This window comes from Mirounga leonina, unplaced genomic scaffold (genome assembly GCF_011800145.1).
Source record: "Mirounga leonina isolate KUSES-001 unplaced genomic scaffold, KU_Mleo_1.0 Mir_126, whole genome shotgun sequence".
Taxonomy (NCBI): Eukaryota; Metazoa; Chordata; class Mammalia; order Carnivora; family Phocidae; genus Mirounga; species Mirounga leonina.
This window is the reverse complement of record NW_023270314.1, coordinates 26,049,043-26,071,632: the sequence shown is the minus strand read 5'-3', so window position 1 is coordinate 26,071,632 and position 22,590 is coordinate 26,049,043. Positions and strand designations below refer to the sequence as shown.

General features: G+C 40.5%; 1 protein-coding gene across 9 annotated transcripts in view; it reads left to right on the top strand.

Annotated features, from left to right (window-relative positions):
- SCN8A (sodium voltage-gated channel alpha subunit 8) overlaps positions 1–22,590 on the top strand; it is a 115,885-nt gene that overhangs the window by 21,155 nt on the left and 72,140 nt on the right. For 5 of the 9 annotated variants that reach the window (XM_035002630.1, XM_035002637.1, XM_035002636.1 and 2 more), the window contains exons 2-8: positions 1,501–1,619; positions 3,634–3,723; positions 4,359–4,487; positions 6,248–6,339; positions 17,325–17,546; positions 18,591–18,654; positions 21,091–21,232. In XM_035002630.1, coding sequence (XP_034858521.1) covers positions 1,501–1,619; positions 3,634–3,723; positions 4,359–4,487; positions 6,248–6,339; positions 17,325–17,546; positions 18,591–18,654; positions 21,091–21,232 — 858 coding nt within the window. Of the gene's footprint in view, positions 1–1,500; positions 1,620–3,633; positions 3,724–4,358; positions 4,488–5,999; positions 6,092–6,247; positions 6,340–17,324; positions 17,547–18,590; positions 18,655–21,090; positions 21,233–22,590 lie in introns of all 9 variants that reach the window. The other 4 variants (XM_035002638.1, XM_035002635.1, XM_035002632.1 and 1 more) reach the window with 1 other exon arrangement.

The window sequence follows — 22,590 nt, the reverse complement described above, 5'->3', positions numbered from 1 at the left end:
GTGCCTTATATACAATTACAAGCAGGTATTGCTTGACATTTTTCGAAGAGCCTACTTAGAATGGCTAACATTGACCATTTGCTCTTTCATCCACACAGTGAGGTGCTAGTGCTGTGTACTTGCCCCTGGCCTCGTCTCCTTAGAAGCTCCATCTCCTAGGCCACCCGCATCTCCAGCTTCATAGTCTGCTGCACCCCTTCGCTGTTCCTCCTCCATCAACACCGGATTACCTGTCAGCTCCCTGAGAACGACCCACAATTATGTGCTAATGTGCCTCCTACCTTCTTTTCTATTCCCTTTCCCTTTCTATTAACCCTTTATCTGCCAGCCCTTCCCCTAGTATCCTTGAAACCCCTTCCAAATATTAGGTACTTTCCTTTGTGAACACCTTCCAGTTCACACTCCTCCCTTTCACTCTCTACCCAAGGGGAGAAAAAACTCTCCCTCTCCCTCCTGCTGCCTCTCATGTATTGCACATATTTTTGTTATTGAACTTTGTATTTACCCTGCATCATAATTACTAGTTCACATATATGGCTTCCCTAAAAGTACAGTTTTATCCAATTCTGTAACCCAGAGTTTAGCACAAAACAGATGCTCAGAAGTACTTTGAATTGAATTCATGAGACAAGAAAAGGCATTGTGGGTAGGATGAGCAATGTGAGCAAAGGCCAAAATTATGAGTTACTATAACATGTACTAGTTTGGCAAGACAGGAAGATTCATGTTGGGAAACATGTTTGAATGATTTTGGCAAGGCTGATTGATCATGGAGGCTCTTAAAAGCCAGATAGAGTAGACTTGGTAGGTAAATACTGGCAGAATGAAGAGCTCTTCTCACTTACTTCGAGTCTTTGCTCATTTCTTCTCAGTAAGCTTACTTGACCACCTCCTTTAAAACGGATCACCTCTCCATTCACACGTCCCCTGACCCCAGCACTCTGTGTCTCCCCTTCCCTCATCTTCCTCCCTTTTCCATAGCACTTACCACATTGTATATCATTTACTTATTCATTATGCTTTTTATCTGTTATCTGTTTTCCCCATTAGAATATAAGCATCCTGCACCATGGTAGCCTTGTTCACTGCTGTTTCCCAAGCATCTAGAACATGGCCTGGAATGTAGTAGGGATGTAGGAAACATTTGTTGGGTGAACAAATCCTGACTTAATGATCTTCAGTATCTTGTCCAGAGCTGGCAGAGTACAGCCTAGGTGTAATTCAAATGGTTTGTTTCTGAAAGAAAGAAAGAAATTTATAGAAATGTATAAAACTGCTAAGATAGTGCCCACTGTGTATTATGTATATAATCTGGGGCAGGGCAGGGGAGGGTGGGGAGGGAAAGAGAGATACGGCTCCTTAAGTTTTCTTGCCTTAGAAACCAAATTGGGAAGGCAAAATTACAAGTACATTTGAGTTTATTTCTTGCCTAGAAAAATGTTGTTGCGTGTGGTGATTAATTCCCATGCTTTAATAATTTCTCTTTTTCTTTCTCCACAGACCTTTGTAGTATTAAACAGAGGGAAAACTCTCTTCAGATTTAGTGCCACGCCTGCCTTGTACATTTTAAGTCCTTTTAACCTGATAAGAAGAATAGCTATTAAAATTTTGATACATTCATATCCTTTTCTACGAATGTGGAGTGAGTGCAGCATTTGCATGGTCACTGGTATATAGTATATGTTTCTGAACTTTGACAATTGAATTATATATTAAGTGTTTTATCAGTAGTGTTGTTGAAGGTTTGAGTGACCTTCTGCCAGATCCTGAGCTGAGCTTCAGCAAATTCTTTTTTCCTAGGATGATATCCTGGTAATCTGGAATTTTGTTGGTATCGTGAAGAGAAACAAATTAAGACAGTAACCTGTAACTTTTTAAAGTGCTCAGAGTTCAGTAATTTCATCCTGAGGCAAACGATTCAGTTCTTTAATGCAAGTTCAATATTAGAATTTTTGGAAGGCCACTTCTTGAGTACAAAGTGTTGAATGAATGCTTTAGAGATTTGCCTTGAATATTTCTGATTTCTTGAGCAGTGAGTATGGAAAGTGCCTGAGATAGTTTCTCAGATTAAATGGCCTCCTCGGTATAGAGTTTAGATCTAGATTGCAAGCCTGCTATGAGTCTTTTCCGGTATTTTTACTCCCCTTCAACAGAAAATGCCAGTTTATTCATGTGGCCTGACTTTTATATCTTATGAATATAGGGGAGTGTATGACAGATGAAAAATTATGTGAGGAGTTTAGCAACTTTGCATAATAACTTTAAATTTTATGATTGGTGTTTAGTTTGTTGGTACTTAGTCCCGTGCTTCAAAGGATATTTTATTCTCCGAGTAGGATGAGGAAGGTGGCAGTTGCAATTTAGTAAACTGGTTTGCTGAGCTGTTGCCACATTTTATTAATTCTAAGAATTTAGCAGCATGATTCTGAAATCTGTGGTTTACAAGGACCATAGTTCTGAAACCTAAAGGTTTACAAAGAATCAATAATTCACAGTGGACTTCTTCCCTTTTGTTGGATCAGAAGACAGTGTCTTTTTCTCTTCTAACCAGAATGTGTTCTTATTCCCGGAAGAAAAATTGAGCTGTAGTGAAGAAAAATCAGCTGTAATAAGTATTTTTTCTTTTAAAAACTCCATTTGTAGAGTGAAGATAGTGAATGCCATTAGCAAGAGAGAGTGAGTTAGCAACAAATGAGATATGGCTTCTGTGCTTGTTAAAGTGACAGTCTGAGTTTGAGTAACTCACATGCTGACCTAAAGGAGTTTATTTTTTCTCAGTAGACAAGAACAGAAAGGGCTGAGAAAAATCTCGATTGGAACTGAAAAGGCAGCAAACTGGTTTGCTATCCATAAACATTCCTGGACATTTTCAGAATGATCAGATGAATCTACCCCATTATCTAAATCTTAGGAGTATGGTGGTGCATATATCCTTGAAATCCTTGCCCAACAGGCCATGACTGGTTTCCCAGATTGTTCAAATGCCACACTTAGAGGCTGTTGCCTTGCCCTCTAAGGACAATTCAGCCCTTTGGAGAACTAGGGGGGAAAATGAACCCTTTTGGTCTATACCTGAAACTAACGTAACATTGTGTGCCAACTATACTTCAGTTAAAAAAAAAAAAAGTGAACCATTAATGTAGATTTTCAGATAACTAGTTATGCAAGATAAGATAACTAACTTAACGATAAATGAGTACTGAATAATATAGATTAAATTTAGTGTATTTTCTCACCTGATGACTTTGGCATCTGGTAGACTGGTAGACTTCTGGTTACTGTGTATACAGGTATTTAGAGGCTTATTCCATAGCCGAGGCTAAAGTGGCAAGAGGTGGGGGGGGGTGTAATGTTTTATCCAAAAGGAGTAGAGCAGTGACAGCCCTTTTGAAAGAAAGAGAGTGGCTCTCCTGCTGTGTCCCCCCACAGTTCTCTGGTCAGGTGTGGATACATATGGCAGCATTCTGTGTTCATGGGGGCTTCCATTATCACCTTGCCATTTCCTTGTCCTCTGTGCTTTGTCTCCTTTCAGGTTACTGACTTAATTCTCATGATATCCAATGTGAAATGTGTTTGCTTTCTGAGGAAGAAAACAGGCCAGATTTTGTATATTCTCCCTTGACTCTTTTCTACAGTATTTAGCATGATCATTATGTGCACTATTTTGACCAACTGTGTATTCATGACTTTTAGTAACCCTCCTGAATGGTCCAAGAATGTGGAGTAAGTAGCTCATTTATTTATTTGTCTGCTTGCTTGTTTTAAAGATTTTTACACACCAAATCTTGCTTTGCACAGTTTATCCATCAAGGAAAAAAATTGGTTTTTTCCCACTCTTTACTTCACAGAGAGGGGTGAGGATCCATGTGGAATTTAGGAAATATCCTTAGAAGTCAACTCTAGAAAGAGAAAGTGCGCTCTGGAAGTTACTGCCCTTCACCTCCATCCTCTCCTGTGCTGGCCAGTGCCTTTGACTTGCTGCCCCAGCGCCATCTTGTGCCCTCAGTTAGTCCCTCATGGCACTGCCTTCTTCTCCAACATGAGATTTCCTTTTTTTTTTTTTTTTTTTTTTACTTGTCTAAAGTTAAAAATAGCTCTGGGGCCTCCTCACCTGGTTCAAAATGATCACCTCCTAGATGGCACCCAGTACAACATTCTAAAGTTCTTAGTTTTGTGTTTCGGTAAGTTTCCTTCAAAGCATCACTTTCTCTTCCTGCCTTTCTTTCTGCTGCATTGGCTGTGCCCGTTCTGTTTTGTGTCTACTAACTGAAGCCACGTTTCAGGCTGTTACCTTAAAAGATTCATTTAAAGTTTCTGTCTGTTCAGAAATTACCTCAAGCTCTCCATTTCTTCGACAGGTACACATTCACAGGGATTTATACATTTGAATCACTAGTGAAAATCATTGCAAGAGGTTTCTGCATAGATGGCTTTACCTTTTTACGGGATCCGTGGAACTGGTTAGATTTCAGTGTCATCATGATGGCGTAAGTTGTCTGCTTACTTTATTGATGTTCTGGGTGTAATTATGTATGTGTGGTTGTATGCCTGGTTGTGTTTGTAAGTGTGCTTGTGGCCAGTTATCAGAGGAATTAATGGATAACCATGTAAGGCCAAACAGGCTTATGCCTGTGATTCTTGGTGATGAGGGCAATGACAGCATGTTTATATGGGAGAAGGTAAGCCAAGGCTTTACAGCTAGGAAAGAAAGTAGCAAGTGATTTTCCATTGACATGCTCTCATATTTTCTTCCCCCTTATAACACTGACCAAGGTTTGCACGCTTATCACCATGGGGCCTTGGTGAAGATTTGAAATTTTTTAGGCGTTAACCTTAAGCTGAAAATCAGTTTCCTGGGTATGTTAATATCGCATGCAATTTCATGAGGCTGGTCCAGATGTTGCAGACTTGAGAGCACAATTTAGAGTTAAAACACGAGCCAAGGTATCCAAACTGGTCACTTCCTAAGGAAGTACTGACCAGAACTTCAAACTATTGTGAGAGAGCAGTATAACTCCACATTAGTATGCTAGCTGCATGTTTGTATACCTGTATCTCTTTGGGAAATGTAACTGATGGTAGAAGAGTTATAGCAGACTTTACTATTTGCATTTTCAGGTGGGGAAGCACTTTGTGGTATGGTAGGGAGTAAGGGTGTTGTATAGATTGTGTGTGTGCATGCAGATGTGTAAGAGATTGAGTAAGTTTGTATATATATGGGTCTGAGCATCAGAAAGATGTATTTCAGCTGTAAAATGTGAATGAGTGAACGATATGCATTGAATATTTGAAACTGAAACTTTGACTTTCTGTTATATTAAGGCAATTTCTAGCTTTCCAACATTATGAATACACACTGGTGTTCATTTAAAATTTAAGTGTCCTTGCTGGGCACAGAGCTGGTGATAAAATGGGCACTTAACACACTATTTGCTTTGATCCCATGATCCTGAGTCCTGCTTTTGTATGTCACGGGTACTTCATCAGTAGATGTGACTGCAAAGATATGCATACAACTCTTGGATAAGTCATATATATAGACATTTAGGCACTTTTGCCATTGTCAACTAGGGAGTTATTTAATGTAAATTTGTTTTTATGGGGCTTCTGCTGCAGAAATTTGTCTCCTTTTTCCTAAGAAATTGTTCACAAAGCTTGGAGACATAAGCCTTTGATACCTCCTGGCCTTCCTTTTTACTAAAAATAATGAATGGACCGAGAGTAGTCATTCTGATTGGGATCTACACAGCACGATGCTGATTAAGAGAGTAAGCCCTCGGAACCTCCTGGTTGTATCAGTTCTTTCAAATATTCTTTTGAATTCTCCTTGCCCAGTTGAAAAAAGAAGTGTGTTCTTTAAGTGTTTATATTTTGAAATTTTCTTTTTCAACAACAAAAAGAATGAAACCATAGCTTGTATATAAGACCCTTTCTTCCCCCCATTGTCAAACCCTCGCCCAGTGGTACCATTACAAGTTAACTTTGGTTTGATTCTGCAGGTATATAACAGAGTTTGTAAACCTAGGCAATGTTTCAGCTCTACGCACTTTCAGGGTACTGAGGGCTTTGAAAACTATTTCGGTAATCCCAGGTAAGATGGCCCGGGGTTGGTGTTAGGTGTTGGGTTAGGGCCCTGACGTGACGTATTGTACTTTTTGTTTTGTTGTGGTTTTGTTTTTTTCCTTCGGTGTTTGTGTTCGTGTCTGTGTTTGTCATTTGTGTCTGTGTGTGACCTCCCTTACTACAGATATGTGACAGAGTTTGTGGACCTGGGCAATGTCTCAGCGCTGAGAACATTCAGGGTTCTCCGAGCTTTGAAAACTATCTCTGTAATTCCAGGTGAGAAAATTTACACACAAAACTGACTGCCTCATTTCCTCTTTGCCCTCCATTCATTTTGTCCACCACATTCTAAACTGGCGTCAGCACACTTGACATGGCCTTGCATTGCGCATGTTTTTCCTGGGAGACGTTCTCTGGAATGGCCCTTTGGTCCTAAGGCAGATTCAATGGCAGTGCTTTGCCAGGCATGCAGCCCCCATTCCATCCATGCTTTGAAAAAGCACGTGCTTATAAATCACTTGGATCTTCCACAATTTGAAAAAGTTGTCACAGAGCTAGCTGTCTCTTTGTACATAAATCATTTGCTTCCTGGCCTCATGGAATTACAGTAAATTTAACATTCACCGTCATCCCATTGCTTGTGATTTCTAGGCTTCCTGTCGCATGGTTTGCTGATGGGATGTTATTCAGTGAAGTATACTTTTATTGTTACTGTGTTAATGGAATTATTTAATCACAGAAGACCCCTACCCTGTTAACTAGTCCAGTCTTAGAGCCAAATTGAAGAGCCTTGGATTTAGTGAACTGAACTTTAGTAATCACTAGCACATCCTATTGCTGTCTGTTTCACTGGAGTAAGAACCAGTAGACATCTACTATGTATGTATTCAGAGGCCATTCTCAAACACAAATCCCAATGAAAGCTTGTGCAGATGCTGTTAAAAACAGTGAAAGGTAAGATAACATAGATATGTCTGAATGTACGGGCAAACAACAAGGACAGAAACTTGAGGGAAAAAAAGGAATCAATCAGTGGGTGGTTGTGGAGTAGTTAATTGACAATCGTTTCATAATTTTTGTCTTTTTCTTTTGGTCCTAGTTGAGTTAGCCCAGTAGTTCTTAACTTTTTGAAGGTTTTGGATCCTTTTGAGAATCAGGGGAAAGTTCCCAGACCCCGCTGAAACCCATCTATGGACCCCATGTTGAGATCCTTAATTTAATTTAAATCCTTACTACCAGGTAGTGCTTAACTGTTTTTCCTAAAGGCTGGTCTTGAAATCTGGAAGGAAAGATACTTGAGCTAGTCTTGCAAGCCTGAGATACACGGGCAGTAACGTGGCAGAAATCAAGCGTGTGCGCCTGCCAACTGGACTCTGGTTCCGTTCAGGGGCTTTCAGGGAAGATTCCCAAGGGACCAAGCTTCCCACTGCACTTTTGTAGAAACAGGGACATGAAGAACAGAAGCATCCTGTTCCTGGCTTCACGTGGCTCTTCTGGTGGCTGACTCACAAATATTCCTCTTTTCCCCTTTTCAACTTTATCTGAATGTCAGACACAGAGAGAGGGAAGCACAAAGGTAGAGTCCTGCAGAGGGCTGACTTGGAATGTGGCTTTCTGAGAGCCTCAAGGAAGGTAAACCTCAGTTTCTCCATTTACAAATCTGGGCATGACGTGGGCCAGTAAATTCGGGCCCTACTGAAAATGAATTCTTTTATAGTTAGCAATGGGAGCTTTCTCCCTATCAACTAGAGGCTGGGCATCAGTTGGAGTATATTCTTGGGAAAAAAACTACAACCCTGACTTATCAAGGTTCAGTTCCTAGCCATTTTAAATCCATTTGACAAAAAAGTGAAGCTCATTCTCCAGGCAACCTCACACAGCTCATTGATGGTAGTTTAACCCTTAGGCAGGCCTTGTCTTATTTCTTCAGGCATCTGGAGCACCAAATCTTTACTTTCATTTACCCTCTTCTCTCTTTCTTGTCTGGCCTCTTTTAAATATGATCCCATGTTTTCTGCTCACTTCCCCCAACGTACTCTGCAAGGCATCTGTCTCTTTATGTTCTTGTGATCTGAAAACTTCTCTTCCAGAATTAAATTGGAAAGCTGCATTCTGTTCACTAACTAGGGCAGCAGATGCTATCTCTGGTCTAGCTCTTAGCTTCTGTCTCTGCTGTATGGATAGCTTCTGACCACAGCATTTCTGCAAGGTAACTCTTGACTGGCGTCATATTACTTATCCTTACTATTAAATTATTGATCTATCTACCTATCCATCTATAAAATATATTTGTAAACACATAGTAGTGCTCCATAAATGATTTTAGTGTAGCAATTATTATTATAAAGAAGAAACCTAAACCCAAAGAAAGGGTTTATATCAAGGCTTAGACCTCAACTTCACAATTTGAAATAGATTCCTGATTCCTGTTTCTAGAAACACCCCCACTCGAGCTGGCTTTGTGAAGTTGACTGGGATGCAAAATAACTCTAAGGGATAATAAAGCCAATAATAGATCTCTGTCAGTGAGTGGTATAATTGATACATGAATTAAAGTGTGACTTTTTATGCCAAGTCCTTTCACTCCCCGTACTATTTATAGAGGACTATTGCCCTGTTCCTACCTGCCTGTGAACCAGCTCTCCTTTCAAGGTGGGAGCACCATTGTATGAGTCACTAGACCCGGTGCCATCTCTTGATTGGAAATCTCCGTCATTCTGACTCTATTGTAGAACCAGGCCTTTGTCCCCTCTTAGTGAAAGCCATTGTTGTGCATACCAAGTTTTCTCATGGATCAGTTCAGCGAGATTGGTGCTCTCTTTACCTTTTCCTGTTCCCAGTTTGATTGTAGGCTTTTGCTGAAGCTGCCAAAAACAGAAGTGAGAGCAACCACAGAACTGACATGGGGTCTGCAAAATCCCACAAAGCCTTCAGCTCCCTTCATGAGAGTTTTCCTTTCCTGGACAACTCACCCACTTACCTGGGCTGACGCTGCCCTCCCTCTTTGCACCTTTGGTAGATAGTCTGAATGTGTCAGTGTGGTCAGGACTCCCAGAAGATGGGACAGTGCAGTGCATCAGTTAGGTCCAGCCTTTTGGATAAGAGGTGCTTTGATTTAGGGCCTTCTAGTGACTTAGAAAAGACCAAACCCGCATTCTGACCCTTTTATTTGCTGACTGAAGACCTAGATATGTATCACACATGGTTTCCCTTCTGCTTCGGAGGCCTTGGCTTGAAGAACAGTGCATGCAAACTGCAATTACAGGAAAAGACCCTTCCTACATTTTATTTGGTCCAGAATTTGCTGGATTCAACTTGACATTGAAGTATTCTGTGTAGAAATTCATGTCTTAAAACTTTGTTTTCAGGGCACCTGCGTGGCTCAGTTGGTTGATCATCTGACTCTTGGTTTCAGCTCAGGTCATGGTCTCTGGGTGGTGGGAATCGAGCCCCGCGTCAGGCTCTGTGCTCAGCACAGAGTCTGCTTGTCCCTCTCCCTTTGCTCCTCCCTCCCACCCCGTCTCTCTCTCTCTCTCTCTCAAATAAATAAATAAAATCTTTAAGCAAGCAAACAAAAACTTTGTTTTTGCTTTATATTCATTTGGGGCCTGGGCATAAAAATGAGCTTCCGAGTGACTTTGTCAGAAGTTTCATCTTCTGCATGTTTTAACCATGTGCCACAGGACTGACATGCCCAAAGATAGGGCAGAAATCTCAAAGCAGGAATCTGAGGTTCTTCCTACTGAGTAGCATTTAGTGGTGTAAATAAAACCAGTTGGGACAGTCTTACTTGCCAGGTGCTTCTCAGTTCTATCATCGTTTCAGCGACTCCCGAAAAGCACTGCTTCTCTATTTGCCAACACTAGTTTAATACCATTTTGCTTTCTTTATTTTTTTTTAAAGATTTTATTTATTTATTTAACAGAGAGAGACACAGCGAGAGAGGGAACACAAGCAGGGAGAGTGGGAGAAGGAGAAGCAGGCTTCCCGCAGAGCCGGGAGCCCGATGCGGGGCTCAATCCCAGGGCCCTGGGATCATGACCTTAGCTGAAGGCAGACGCTTAACGACTGAGCCACCCAGGCACCCCTCATTTTGCTTTGTTTAGAGTTATAATTTGTTGATTCTTTTTCCCTTTGATTTTTTATTTCTGTGCTTTCATTTCTGTTACTTTCTCTCCTTACCTGTGGTATCAGATAAGAAGCAGGAAAAATGATGGGCCCTTCTTTTTCCCACCCTGGTATTCACAAAGAAAGCATTTTCTTCAGACATATGCATTATGAATATGGCAATTTCTGCTGCACAGTGAAGGGGGATAGAAAGTGTTTTCAGACTATATTTAGATTCCTTGTTTCCTTTATAATATTCTAGTTTTTAATCCAGTTGCTTTTGTATTTCTCCTTTTCCCATTGCTTCTCAGAAAAGATAACTGAAGTTGAACACAGTGGTCTTACTTGGGAAAACACTTCAGTCTCAAAGGATCCCACTGACTCACGTTTGGGAGCTAGTTTAAGTTTTGCTCAGACTTTGTGATACAAATCTGGTCTTGAGTAAATAAATCTGCCTCCAAATCTCTCCCAAATTATTCTTGATCTAAAGAACCCTCAAGAATATCATTGTAAGGGACACCTGGGTGGCTCAGTCGGTTAAGAGTCTGCCGTTGGCTCAGGTCATGATTCCAGGGTCCTGGGATCGAGTCCCATGTCAGGCTCCCTGCTCAGCTCTGCCTCTCCCCCTGCTCATGCTCTCTCTCTCTTTCAAATAAATAAAATAAAGAATATCATTGTGAAGCTTGAACCTGCAGCAGGAAAATTGACCTGGCACAACTTTACCCTAGGGCTTGTCTGGACCAAGCCAGACTTTGGGAATTGGGGAGCTTTTTTCCCTGGGGGTGAGAACTGCTTGTTACTGCTCTTGAGACCCATTCCAATGTTAATTTTGTAGAATTAGCTCATGTTGCTTCAAACCAGACAGATTTCTCAACCTGAGCCACAAGCTAGGAAATATAAATTTACTTTATTTATAATCTAGCATCACCACTGTGTAAGATTTTGATCCCAGTATGCATGGCTGGTTTTTCGGGACTTGGCACATAAGCAGGCTTTTTTCATTTGTCCAAGGGATTTCTGGGCATCATGAAAGGTGACAGGAGGTTCAGAGGTGTGTTTGGATATAGAGGCTTCACCTGCTTCTCAAAATTCCTCAAATGTCCCAACTTCCTCTCTGGTAGCTGACATTTCTGTACATTGGGTCCAGCTGTCTTTTCTTGATCTGTAGTAAATGTATTAGCTGCTCCTGCCCAGACTCATCCCAACGCTAGTTAATGTTAGCCTTTTCCAAGAGTTCTCGCTGTCCAATTTGCCCCCACGGGGCTTCTGTTGCACACTCTGTTGTGTAGGAGTTGTTTGAAGGAGCATTCTGCTCTGTTTGGGATAATCAGTTTCCAATCAGTATCTTGCTTGTTCTGGTATGTGGTGTTGTGAGCCAGTAGAAGAAGCAAGGCAACTTCTCCTCACAGCCAGAACAGTGGCATTTTCCATTCTTGCACGCATCAGGTCAGGAATTCTACCAGCAACTTCTTATTTTATTGATCTGTGTTGGTGGTAACAGGGAGCACTTTTGCCTGGCTGCATTTACTAGTGCGTGTCAGTCACTGCTAGCAAGACTATAGAGCTTGAGCTCAAGAACGGCATTATATGAAAGACCATCAGGTCCATGAAAAGATCCTCAATATCACTAGTCAGTAGGGAAAAGCAAATTAAAACCATAATGAGATATCACCTCACACAAGTTAGAATGGCCATCATCGAAGAGACAAGATCGCAAACACTGGCATGGCTGTGGAGAAAAGGGAACCCTTGCACACCGTTGGGATTAGTAAATTGGTTCAGCCACTATGGGAAACAGTATGAAGGATCCTCAAAAATTAAAAATAGAACTACCATATGATCCAGCAACTCCACTTCTGGGAATATATCCAAAGGAAACGAAAACACTAACTCAAAAAAGATATCTGCACCCCATGTTCATAATAGCATTATTTACAATAGCCAAGACATGGAAACAATCTAAATGTCCATTGATGGATGAATAGATAAAGTTGTGAGATATATACACAATGGAATATTATTCAGGTATAAAAAAAATGAGGAAATCCTACCATTTTTGACAACATGGATGAACCTTGAAAAGTTGGACAGAGAAAGACAAATAAATACTGTATGATCTCACTGATGTATGGAATCTACAAACAAACAAACTCATAGAAAAAGAGATCGGACTTGTGGATACCCAAGGAGGCAGAGGGGGGGGGGAGGAGGAATTGGAGGAAGGTTGCCAAAAGGTACGGACTTCCAGGTATAAGAAAGAAAGTGCTAGGGATGTAATGTACAACATGAGAGCTATAGCTAACACCACTCCCTGATACATAGGAGAGCTGTTAACAGTAACTCCTGAGAATTCTCATCACAAGGAAACATTTTTTTCCTCTTTTTCTTTTTGTCCCCTTCTCTTTTTATTGTATCTCTATGAGAGGTGGATGTTAGCTAAACCTACGGTGGTAATCATTTCACAATATATGTAAATCAAACCATTATGATGTATACCTTAAACATCTACAATGATGTATGTCAGTTATTTCTCAGTAAAACTGGGGGAGGGAAGAAATGCACTCATAGCCTCATCTCCATGACTTGGCATTGATGTCTGCAAGTACGGTCGCTCACAATCATTAACCCTAATGGAAGGAGGAAGAGTCTTGGCAGAGGCCAAATGACCCAGTGACCATTTACATTTAACATTGCTGTGTAATTGTATGTCTACCTCGGAATGCTAACATTACGCCACACCACCTTCCTTCCTGTGGGACCTGGCTGAAAATCTTGGAGAGTAGGGCGCCTGGGTGGCTCAGATGGTTAAGCGTCTGCCTTCGGCTCAGGTCATGATCCCGGAGTCCTGGGATCGAGTCCCGCATCGGGCTCCCCGCTCTGCGGGAAGTCTGCTTCTCCCTCTGCCTCTCTCTCATGAATAAATAAATGAAATCTTAAAAAAAAGAAAATCTTGGAGAGTAAACTTTTTAGATGGCCATGGTTAGTGTTATTTAGCAGTTATTCTTACTCAATTAAGATTTGTTTCTCTGAGCCCCTGTGAAGTAAAAGCAGCTGAATACCATTTCCACCTTAAGCTTTTACTTTAAGCTTCTTGAAAGCTGAAAGAACTCTCACCAAGGAGTTGATCTAAACCTCAGACTTCAGAAGAAAACACTTGAAGCTTTTTTTTTTTTTTTTTTTAGCCTTCTTGACTCATGTTTATAGATTTCTTCAGCAATGACTTCTGGTTTATGGAGAAAAGATTTTAAACCAACTGACTGAGAGCATTTAGGTCTATCCCCAGGAAAATGATGAGTTCCATGTATGGTTGGTGTATTAGTTGAACATCTTTGGTTGCAAGTGAAAGGATACATGAAGGGCTGGAATGCTTCTGGGCTTCTGGAAGCCAGTGAAACCAGAATGCAGCGCCAGAAAGCTCCAGAGACCAGGAAGTATTTTTTCTTCATGTTTTTTCTCTCCATGTGTCTATTTCCTTTTTCTATCTCTTAGCTTACTAACTGCCTTTACTTCTCAGACATCCTAATATAATGACAGAATATGGCTACCACTTAGTTCCCAAATTTACATGTTACCATTCCTTCCACTTGAAAAGACTACTAGACTGTCTTTTGTCCCATGTTAAGTTCCCAGAGGAAAAGATCAGGATTTAGGTCAGATGTCCACCCTGACATTTATAACCTATTAATAGACGGTCACTTCCTACAAATAAGACTGCTAGGGGCCCTGCTTTATAAAACAGGATAATTTGAGCCTCATGGCCTAATAATTTCCTGTTAAATGGGCTTGGAACTGTCCGGAGAGTTCCCACCCCAGGAAAATTAGATTAGACTCACGCTAAAATTGTATTTTTTTAAATTTGATTGATTGATATCACAAATGCATTGGTTTGACTATTTTGTAGTATTATACTCTTGTTACCAATACAAATGACAGCTTATAGTTCCTGTCTCCATTCATTTAAAATGGAAATAGTAATGGCCTTGAACAATCATCCAGTGTTCAGATCAGTGATTGTCTGAACCATTCAGGGAAGATATAAGCTCTTCTCAAGGAAATCCAGGAAAAGAAACTACAACCATCCTTCAGTGACCTATTCAACTATTTCTTTTTTTTTAAATCATGCTTTGACTTTGAAAACAGAACTGTGTAATTTTAGGAACCTAGACTTGAATTATTGACCTAGTATAGGCCCACCTCAACCGAGCCAAATACAATGAAGAACTTTTCTATTCCTCAGCAACTTATGAAAATAAGTCCCATAATACTGAAACAGCTTTTATTTCTTGATGGTTGCTTTCTATTTTATACCACCAGTATCTTCTTACTTACCTGTGTGACTATGATACAGTTTCTCAGGGCCTTCGGAATAAGATTGAAATTTCAGCTACTTAATCTTGAAGAAATAAATATCTCTGCCCTATTTTAAAAGACTTTTAAAGAAGATTCTTCAGCTTTTCCTCTACTGCCCACTGCCACATACTCCTGTGTGTATCCATATTCTGTGTATAAGAAAATGAGGTGGGACCTTGAATTTGTTCTGATATACAATGGGTCATAGCTAATGACTGAGCCAGGACCGGAGTTCCTACTTTCTGATTTCCTGTCTGATGCTCTTTTTGAACAGTCTTTTTTTTTTTTTTTTTAAGATTTTATTTTAAGAGAGAGAGAAAAAAAGAACACGATCAGGGGGAGGGGCACAGGGAAAGGGAGAAACAGACTCCCCACGGAGCAGGGAGCCTGATGTGGGACTCGATCCCAGGACCCCGAGATTATGACCTGAGCCAAAGGCAGACACTTAGCCGACTGAGCCACCCAAGTGCCCCTGCACAGTCTTATGAGGAGAAAAGAATCAGGTTAGAAATGTCTTGTGTCCTATGCCTTGAATGTAGACAAGTTCTTCCTAATCCCTTTGGTGGCCGCCGTCTCCATGGAAGGTCCATTCTATAAGAAAACACAGGCCTTTGCATACTTTTGTGTCTCTACAATCTTAATTCATAGCTCTTTTTTCTTTATTTCCTCTTAGATTCCTTTCAGGGTATCTGTGTGAGAGGAAAGAAAATTTCTCATTCATTTGCTCTTTAAATAAAAATATGTTAAGTACATGCTTTGTGTCAGGTCCTATGCTAGGCATAGCATGCATTACTATTATTGGACTCAGATAGAAAATTCTGTTGAGGGAGCGCCTGGGTGGCTCAGTCGGTTAAGCGTCTGCCTTCAGCTCAGGTCATGATCCCAGGGTCCTGGGATCGAGCCCCACATCGGGCTCCCTGCTCAGCGGGGAGGCTGCTTCTCCCTCTCCCTCTCCCTGCTGCTCTGCCTACTTGTGCTCTCTCTCTCTGTGTCAAATAAATAAATAAAATCTTTAAAAAAAAAAAAAAGAAAATTCTGTTGAATTCTACTTTAAAAATTCTAGGTGATTACTTGCAAAACACAGCAAAGAGCTGTCATGTCCATACTCCCCATTAGATCACCATGATACGAGGTTAGCCATGCAGTGTCATTATCCCAATCATATCTCTTTGATGAGGGCAATGTGTGTAATAGTGATAGCTCGCAAGTGTTAAGTGCCAGGTACTATACTTGGTATTTTACGTTCATCATCTTATTTAAGCCTCACAACAACCCGGTGATGGGTGTTGTAAATACCTTCTTATAGATGAATAAACTGAGGTTCAGGCAAAAATGGTTAACATTTAAGTCATTTACTGTGTACCAGGTACTGTGTTAGGTGCTTATATGAATTATGCTTAATCCTTACAAGAGCCCTATGATGGTCAACATAATTATTCCCATTTTAAAGATGAAAAAACTAGGATTCCAAGAGGTTAGGTATATTGCTCAGGTCATACTAGTAAGTGGTCTAACTTAGTTAAGAGTAGTAATTATACACCTAGCTTCACACTTCAAAGCCAAGATTAGGATTTCTCTTGAATTTTAGTCTAATATTCCTGCCTTCAGAAGTGGATCATGGGTGAGATCACTCTTGAGTCCTATGTGTCAAGGCACTGGGACTGCCTTCCGTCTGTCCTGGTACACTGGCCTCCCTGGAGGGCTCAGTGCTTTGTTGGCCATTTCCTATGGATGGCCTGATGTCTGAGCGTGCCCAGGAGAGTCTTAAACAGAATCCGTTTTGACCCAAACATCATGAACCCACCACCATGTTTTCCTGTGTCTCCTATCACTGATACCTCCCTTATAGTTGAGAAAGCTACACGCAGGTTCAAATTTGAACCAGTGGCTTGTATTTAAACCTCAAATTCAAGTGGGTTAGATTTTGTTTTGTTTTGTTTTCAATCTAGGACAGAAAAAAAGCCAGTTGTAGAGAACAGGGCATATATGTGGTCCAGAGAAGGTGTATTTGTAAATGGAAAGGCAAACTGTAAATACTGGGTTGATAATAATTAACCTTTTCAATACATTGGTATTTCCAGAACGCTTGGGAAAATATTTATCGTACTTTCTCACAACTTGGCTTTTAAACTTTCCAGTAGTTCTCTGTCCAGCCAGGAGACCTCCTCAATCCCTGATCTTCTCATTTGTTTATTCAGTGAATATTTACTGAGTACCTGCTGTGGGTTAGGCAGTCTAGATACAGTTGTGAATGAGACAGATAAATAATTAATTATAAGCATGATAAATGCTATAGAGGAAAGTATAAGGTGCTATTAAATTATTAATAATAATGGGGGAGGGAGAAGAATTGAAAGTCAGGGAAGGCTTTCTGAGGGAATTGCTATTTAAGCTGAGCCTGAAGAATGAAATGGAGTTAGGCGGGTAGGACAGGGGAATGGAAGGAAGCATTCCAGACAGAGGGAAGAGTATGTATGAATGCTCTGAGGCAAGTAAGAGCCTGACTCATTTGAGGAGCTAAGCAGCAGTCAGACCCAGGAGAGTACTTCCAGGAGGAAAAGAGCCGCATGTTGGAGAAGGAACTTTCTTTTTCTTCTTAAAAATTATTGACTTAAGAATTAATACTTCTGGAAAAATTGATAATATTGCTGACCCATTGTTATTCCCACGGCATAAGAGAGAGAGTGGCCATGGTTCAAGGGTGGTGCTGTGGGGAGGAGTAGAAGCCAGTAGCTAAGAGGGAGGCTGGGGGAGGTGGGGAGGGCTCTGAAGTGACTCTGATTCTGGGGCTTCTATCTCCTCAGGCCTTAAGACCATTGTGGGTGCCCTAATCCAGTCAGTGAAGAAGCTGTCCGATGTGATGATTCTGACAGTGTTCTGCCTGAGTGTCTTTGCCTTGATTGGACTGCAGCTGTTCATGGGCAACCTGCGAAATAAGTGTGTTGTGTGGCCCATAAACTTCAACGAGAGCTATCTGGAAAATGGCACCAAAGGCTTTGATTGGGAAGAATATATCAACAATAAAAGTAGGTGGCCCCTTCTCTGCAAGGGGCAAAAGACAAGTCTGTCTCTAATTTACATGGTCTGATGCCATCACTGGGCTTTAAAAAGTAGTTGGGGCCAGAAAGGAGTCCAGTGCTACTGAGGTTATTCCCTGTCCTCGGGGTAACACTGTGTTCAGAAGCGTCTCTGGGTTTTTTCTCTCCCTTTAAAACCCAACGTGAAACTCTATAGCTTTTTCACAGGCACCCCTAAACTTTTGCTTTCAAAATCAGGCTTAGGAGTTCGATAAAAATACCTTTTGCCCTAGTTGGGTTACCTCAGATGGTTCAGAAAATGCCTCGTAAGCTCTCTTCATGTTACTATGACCTTAGTAGTCAGCCTGGTGTGGGAAGTCAGGTAAATCTCTAAGTAACCATTTGAGCCCCTTTCAGTGAAGGGGTTTTAATAATTTCATTTCAGGAACCACAGCACTTGGGTCTGCACTAAGGAACATTTGGTGTGGTAGTACTTCCATAAAATAATTGGGAAAGTTTAGCAATATCATTGTTCATCACCCTGGAGGAACTAAAGGCACTTAAGTAGCCATTAAAAAAATGTTATTGCAAAGGCAATTTCAGGGACACATAAAGGGGAAACATGCCTTCTAATTAATACAGGACAATGTAATGTGATCAGTGAGGGTTTTAGCCTCTCTTTGGTAAAGAGAAGTTTAAAGGATAGAAGGCTAAAGTTGTATGGAGGAGTAAAGAGCTCAGAAAACTCACTTTCAGACTCCTTAGACTCAAGCACCAGAAAGTAGCATATAGATGTCAAATATGAGTGGAGGCCAAGTATCTGTGAAAAGGACTTTGGATTAGGGCTATATGGTAGCACTTTTCATTTTTAAGTATATATAAGAAAATAATTAATGGGAAAGAATTCTTACCAGGTTTTACTCTGTCAGAAAAGATTTATATGAGCTAAAATCAGTGACTGTTTCTGCCGGGGCTAGTTAGGAACAGTATAACCTTATTCTCTCATTCACTTAAATCTGCCTTATTCATTTCCTGCTCTTTAAACTTTTCTAGCAAATTTTTACACAGTTCCTGGCATGCTGGAACCTTTACTCTGTGGGAACAGTTCTGATGCTGGGTAAGTAGCTCGCCTAATTTTATTCTTCTCCCTTAAAATAATGTGTCAGATGAAAATGGGCAATATTTTCACTTTTCTTTGTACTCATGTAGTAGATCCTAACTGGGTCTGACATATTGGTTGACTCAGAGTTTCTTCCTGTTTCATATTCGTCCATCCAAAATTGGCATTTCACTAGTAGGTGAATGTGCCTATAGTCTCAAGCCAAAATTAAAAATGTAAAAGGCTAAGGATAGAGTCTATAACACCAGATACCTTGCCTGTCTCTTGTAGACTCCCCTCATTCTATTATAACATGATTAATAAAATATAGAGTAGGGACACTGCCTTGATGATAGATTAGTACCAAGGATGACCCAAAACATAGCAGGCCTGATGGCATGGGGAGGGAACAGAATAGCAACATAATATTTTTCTCCATTTTTAAAAAACATTTTATTTATTTATTTATTTATTTGAGAAAGAGAGCCCACAAGCAGGGGGAAGGGGAGAGGGAGTGGGGAGAAGCAGATTCCCCGCTGAGCACGGACCTTAAGTGGGACAGGATCCCCAGACCCTGGGGTCATGACCTGAGCCAAAGGCAGCCACTTAACCAACTGAGGCACCCAGGGGTCCCCTTTTTTTTTTCCATTTTTAAAATATTGTGGTAAAATACGTAGAACATAAGATTTACTCTTGTAACCATTTTTAAGTGTCCCGTTCAGTAGCATTAAGTACATTCACAGTGTTGTACAACCATCAACACCATCCATCCCCAGTACTTTCCATCTTCCCAAACTGAGACTGTACCCATTAAACACTAAATTCCCATCTTCCCCTCCCAGTCCCCTAGTGACCACCATTCCACTTTCTGTCTCTATGATTTTGACCACTCTAAATACGTCATGTAAGTGGAGTCATACAGTGATTGTCTTTTTGTGACTGACTTCTTTCACTTAGCATGATGTCCTCAAGGTTTACCCATGTGATAGCATATGTCAGAATTTCCTTCCTTTTTTAGGCTGAATGATATTCCATTGTTTCTGTATGCCACATTTTGTTTATCCATTCATCTGCCAACAGACACTCAAGTTGCTTCCATATTTTAGTTATTGTGAATAATGCTGCTATGAACACAAGTTTATAGCAACATAATGTGAATCTTGATTCTGCTACTTTTAGCTTTGAGACTTTTGGCAAGCCTTTCAACTTAGTTGAGCCTCAATTTCGTCATCTATAAAATGGATTTAATAAGTCACATTCTCAATTCCTCAAAGGGTTATTTTAATGATCCAATTAGATAACATACATGAAAGTGCTTTGTAAACAGAAAATTATATAAATGTGAGGGTGTCAAATCATTATCCAGAGTATATTGGTCCTCTAGGAATTAGTGTTTTAAGATGACCATGACAACTAGAAGTCCGTTTAATTTCTCTATCAAAGTAGATACTAGAAATTACATTGAAATAACTATCAGGTGAATCTAAAAGCAGGAGAACTGATAAAACCAAGGTCACTGAAATCCCCAGTATGACTTAGGTTGTCATTAAGGTTGCGTATTCAGAGAAGAGAGAGGGGCGCCTGGGTGGCTCAGTCATTAAGCGTCTGCCTTCGGCTCAGGTCATGATCCCAGTGTCCTGGGATTGAGCCCTGAATCGGGCTCCCTGCTTGTCGGGAAGACTGCTTCTCCCTCTCCCACTCCTCCTGCTTGTGTTCCTGCTCTGACTGTGTCTCTCTCTGTCAAATAAATAAATAAAATCTTTAAAAAAAAAAGAGAGAGAGAACAGATGATTAAGAGGAACTTCTAGCTGGCCATTTGTCATTTGGGATAGTAGCTAAGATGAATTTGGTTGAATTGCACATTGATGTAAATCTAGAACAATGATTCTCAAATTTTGGCGTGCATAAGAATCACCTGGCATGCCTCTTTAAAATGCAGATTCATGGCTCCCATGTCCAGAGCTTTTATTCCTAGGTCTGGGTAGGACATAGGAATCAGCATTTTTAAGAGGCATGCCTGGTGATTCTGATCCTAGGCTGTTCCCAGAACATCATTTTTTTTCCTTTAAAGTTGACCTGACTAGGGACGCCTGGGTGGCTCAGTCAGTTGAGTGTCTGCCTTTGGCTCAGGTCATGATCTCAAGGTCATGGGATTGAGTCCCAAATCAGGCTCCCTGCTCAGCGGGGAGCCTGCTTCTCCCTCTGCCTGCCGCTCCCCCTGCTTGTGCTCTATCTCTCTCTCTACGATAAATAAATAAAATCTTTAAAAAAAAAAAAAGTTGACCTAACTACTTTGTTCTTTCTTCTTTTTCCTTTTTTTTTTTTTAATACCTATTTTTTTGGCCTGACTTTCTAGATGGTTACTTATTATCTCCACTGTCCTGGAGATAGCTTAGAGTTGATGTTTGGGTAGAATTATACTGAAAAACCCTCAACTTCCCTTTCTTTTCTCAGGCAATGCCCAGAGGGATACCAGTGTATGAAAGCAGGAAGGAACCCCAATTATGGTTACACAAGCTTTGACACTTTCAGCTGGGCCTTCTTGGCATTATTTCGCCTTATGACCCAGGACTACTGGGAAAACTTGTATCAGTTGGTAAGTAGTAACACCTCTTTTTTTGAGTCTGCCTTTTTTTTCTTTGGTGACAGAATTTGCATGAGGGTTTGTGGGTTTGGAGACATTCTGTGTAAGAGACCTTCAGGGAAGATATTATATAGGATTATAGGATGTTGTTTCTCAGAGTCAGCTGGTTTACAAAATTAAATGAATTCTCCCAGCTCTTGTCCCTGTTTCTTTAGTAGCCAGTCACGTGTAGTTGTAGAGGCTCACGGTCTTGACAGCCTTTTCCCTGGCCTGGGAATCTGCTATCTCTGTTTACTTCCTGTTGTTTCACCAGACCATCTGCAGTATTTCTCTTCTCAGATTTTTGGCTTAGAACATCTTTTTAGGGAATATCAATTAAACATACTGTACAAGGCACTATGCTAGACATTATAAGGATGAGATTTCTATCCACAAGGATCTTGGATTCTCAACGTATCAACATTTGTGAGATTTGTAACACATCTGAACTTGTTCAGGCAGGTTGTGACAGATTCAAAAAAAAAAAAAAGGTCTACCATTCTGTTGGGCTATCTTGGTGACTGTAGGCAAGTCATTTAACTTTGCTGGTGGTGATGGAGAAGTAAGTCTGGGTGATTGCTAAGGGTCTTCCAGCTTAGAAATTCCATGATAATTCATTGTTTTCTATTTGACTCTGTCATTTGGTGATGCCCGTTTGAGAATGAGAAACATGTCTCCCTCAGACATGAAGGATCTCTTGAAGGGAAGCTTCTAATTTTCAGATCCCATAAGGAATTCTTACTTTCCATTGGACAGCCTAGAGTTCTCTTAGGTTCAAATCTTTTCTCCTGAAATATTTACGGTTGTTGCTAAGTTCCATTAAATATTTGTGGTTGAAAAGAATAACAATGAAAACTAAGTAATAGTGGGTCACATATACATAACCTAAAACCCAAGTGTTCTTTGATGTCTGTTTGCTCACTAAGAGTGAAGGGAATAGTCCAAGGATCTTCTTTTCTCTCTACTGTTCTTTATGCCATATCCCTCTTTAAAAACCCACCTTCTTACTGAAGGATAAGGAAGGATGTCACTTAAGATGGGGACTTTCTGTGACTTGGACCTGATCCCTAAGTTGAAGTTTGTCTATTAATGCTCTTTGAGGACCCGTAGATAAATGAGCTGAAGTCTTGTATTCTTTTCTTTATACTTGTTTTAGAACCAACTAACAAAGTCAAATATAATTCTTAGCTCAGAGCATTTTTTCCTTTAAAAAAAAAGAATCAAGTGTTTTTCCATGAAAGGAGTATATTAGGAGTATTTGGAAATGGAAGAGGATTTTTTCTGTCACAATGAATGGGAGGTACTAGTGACATTTACTCTGAGTTGAGGAA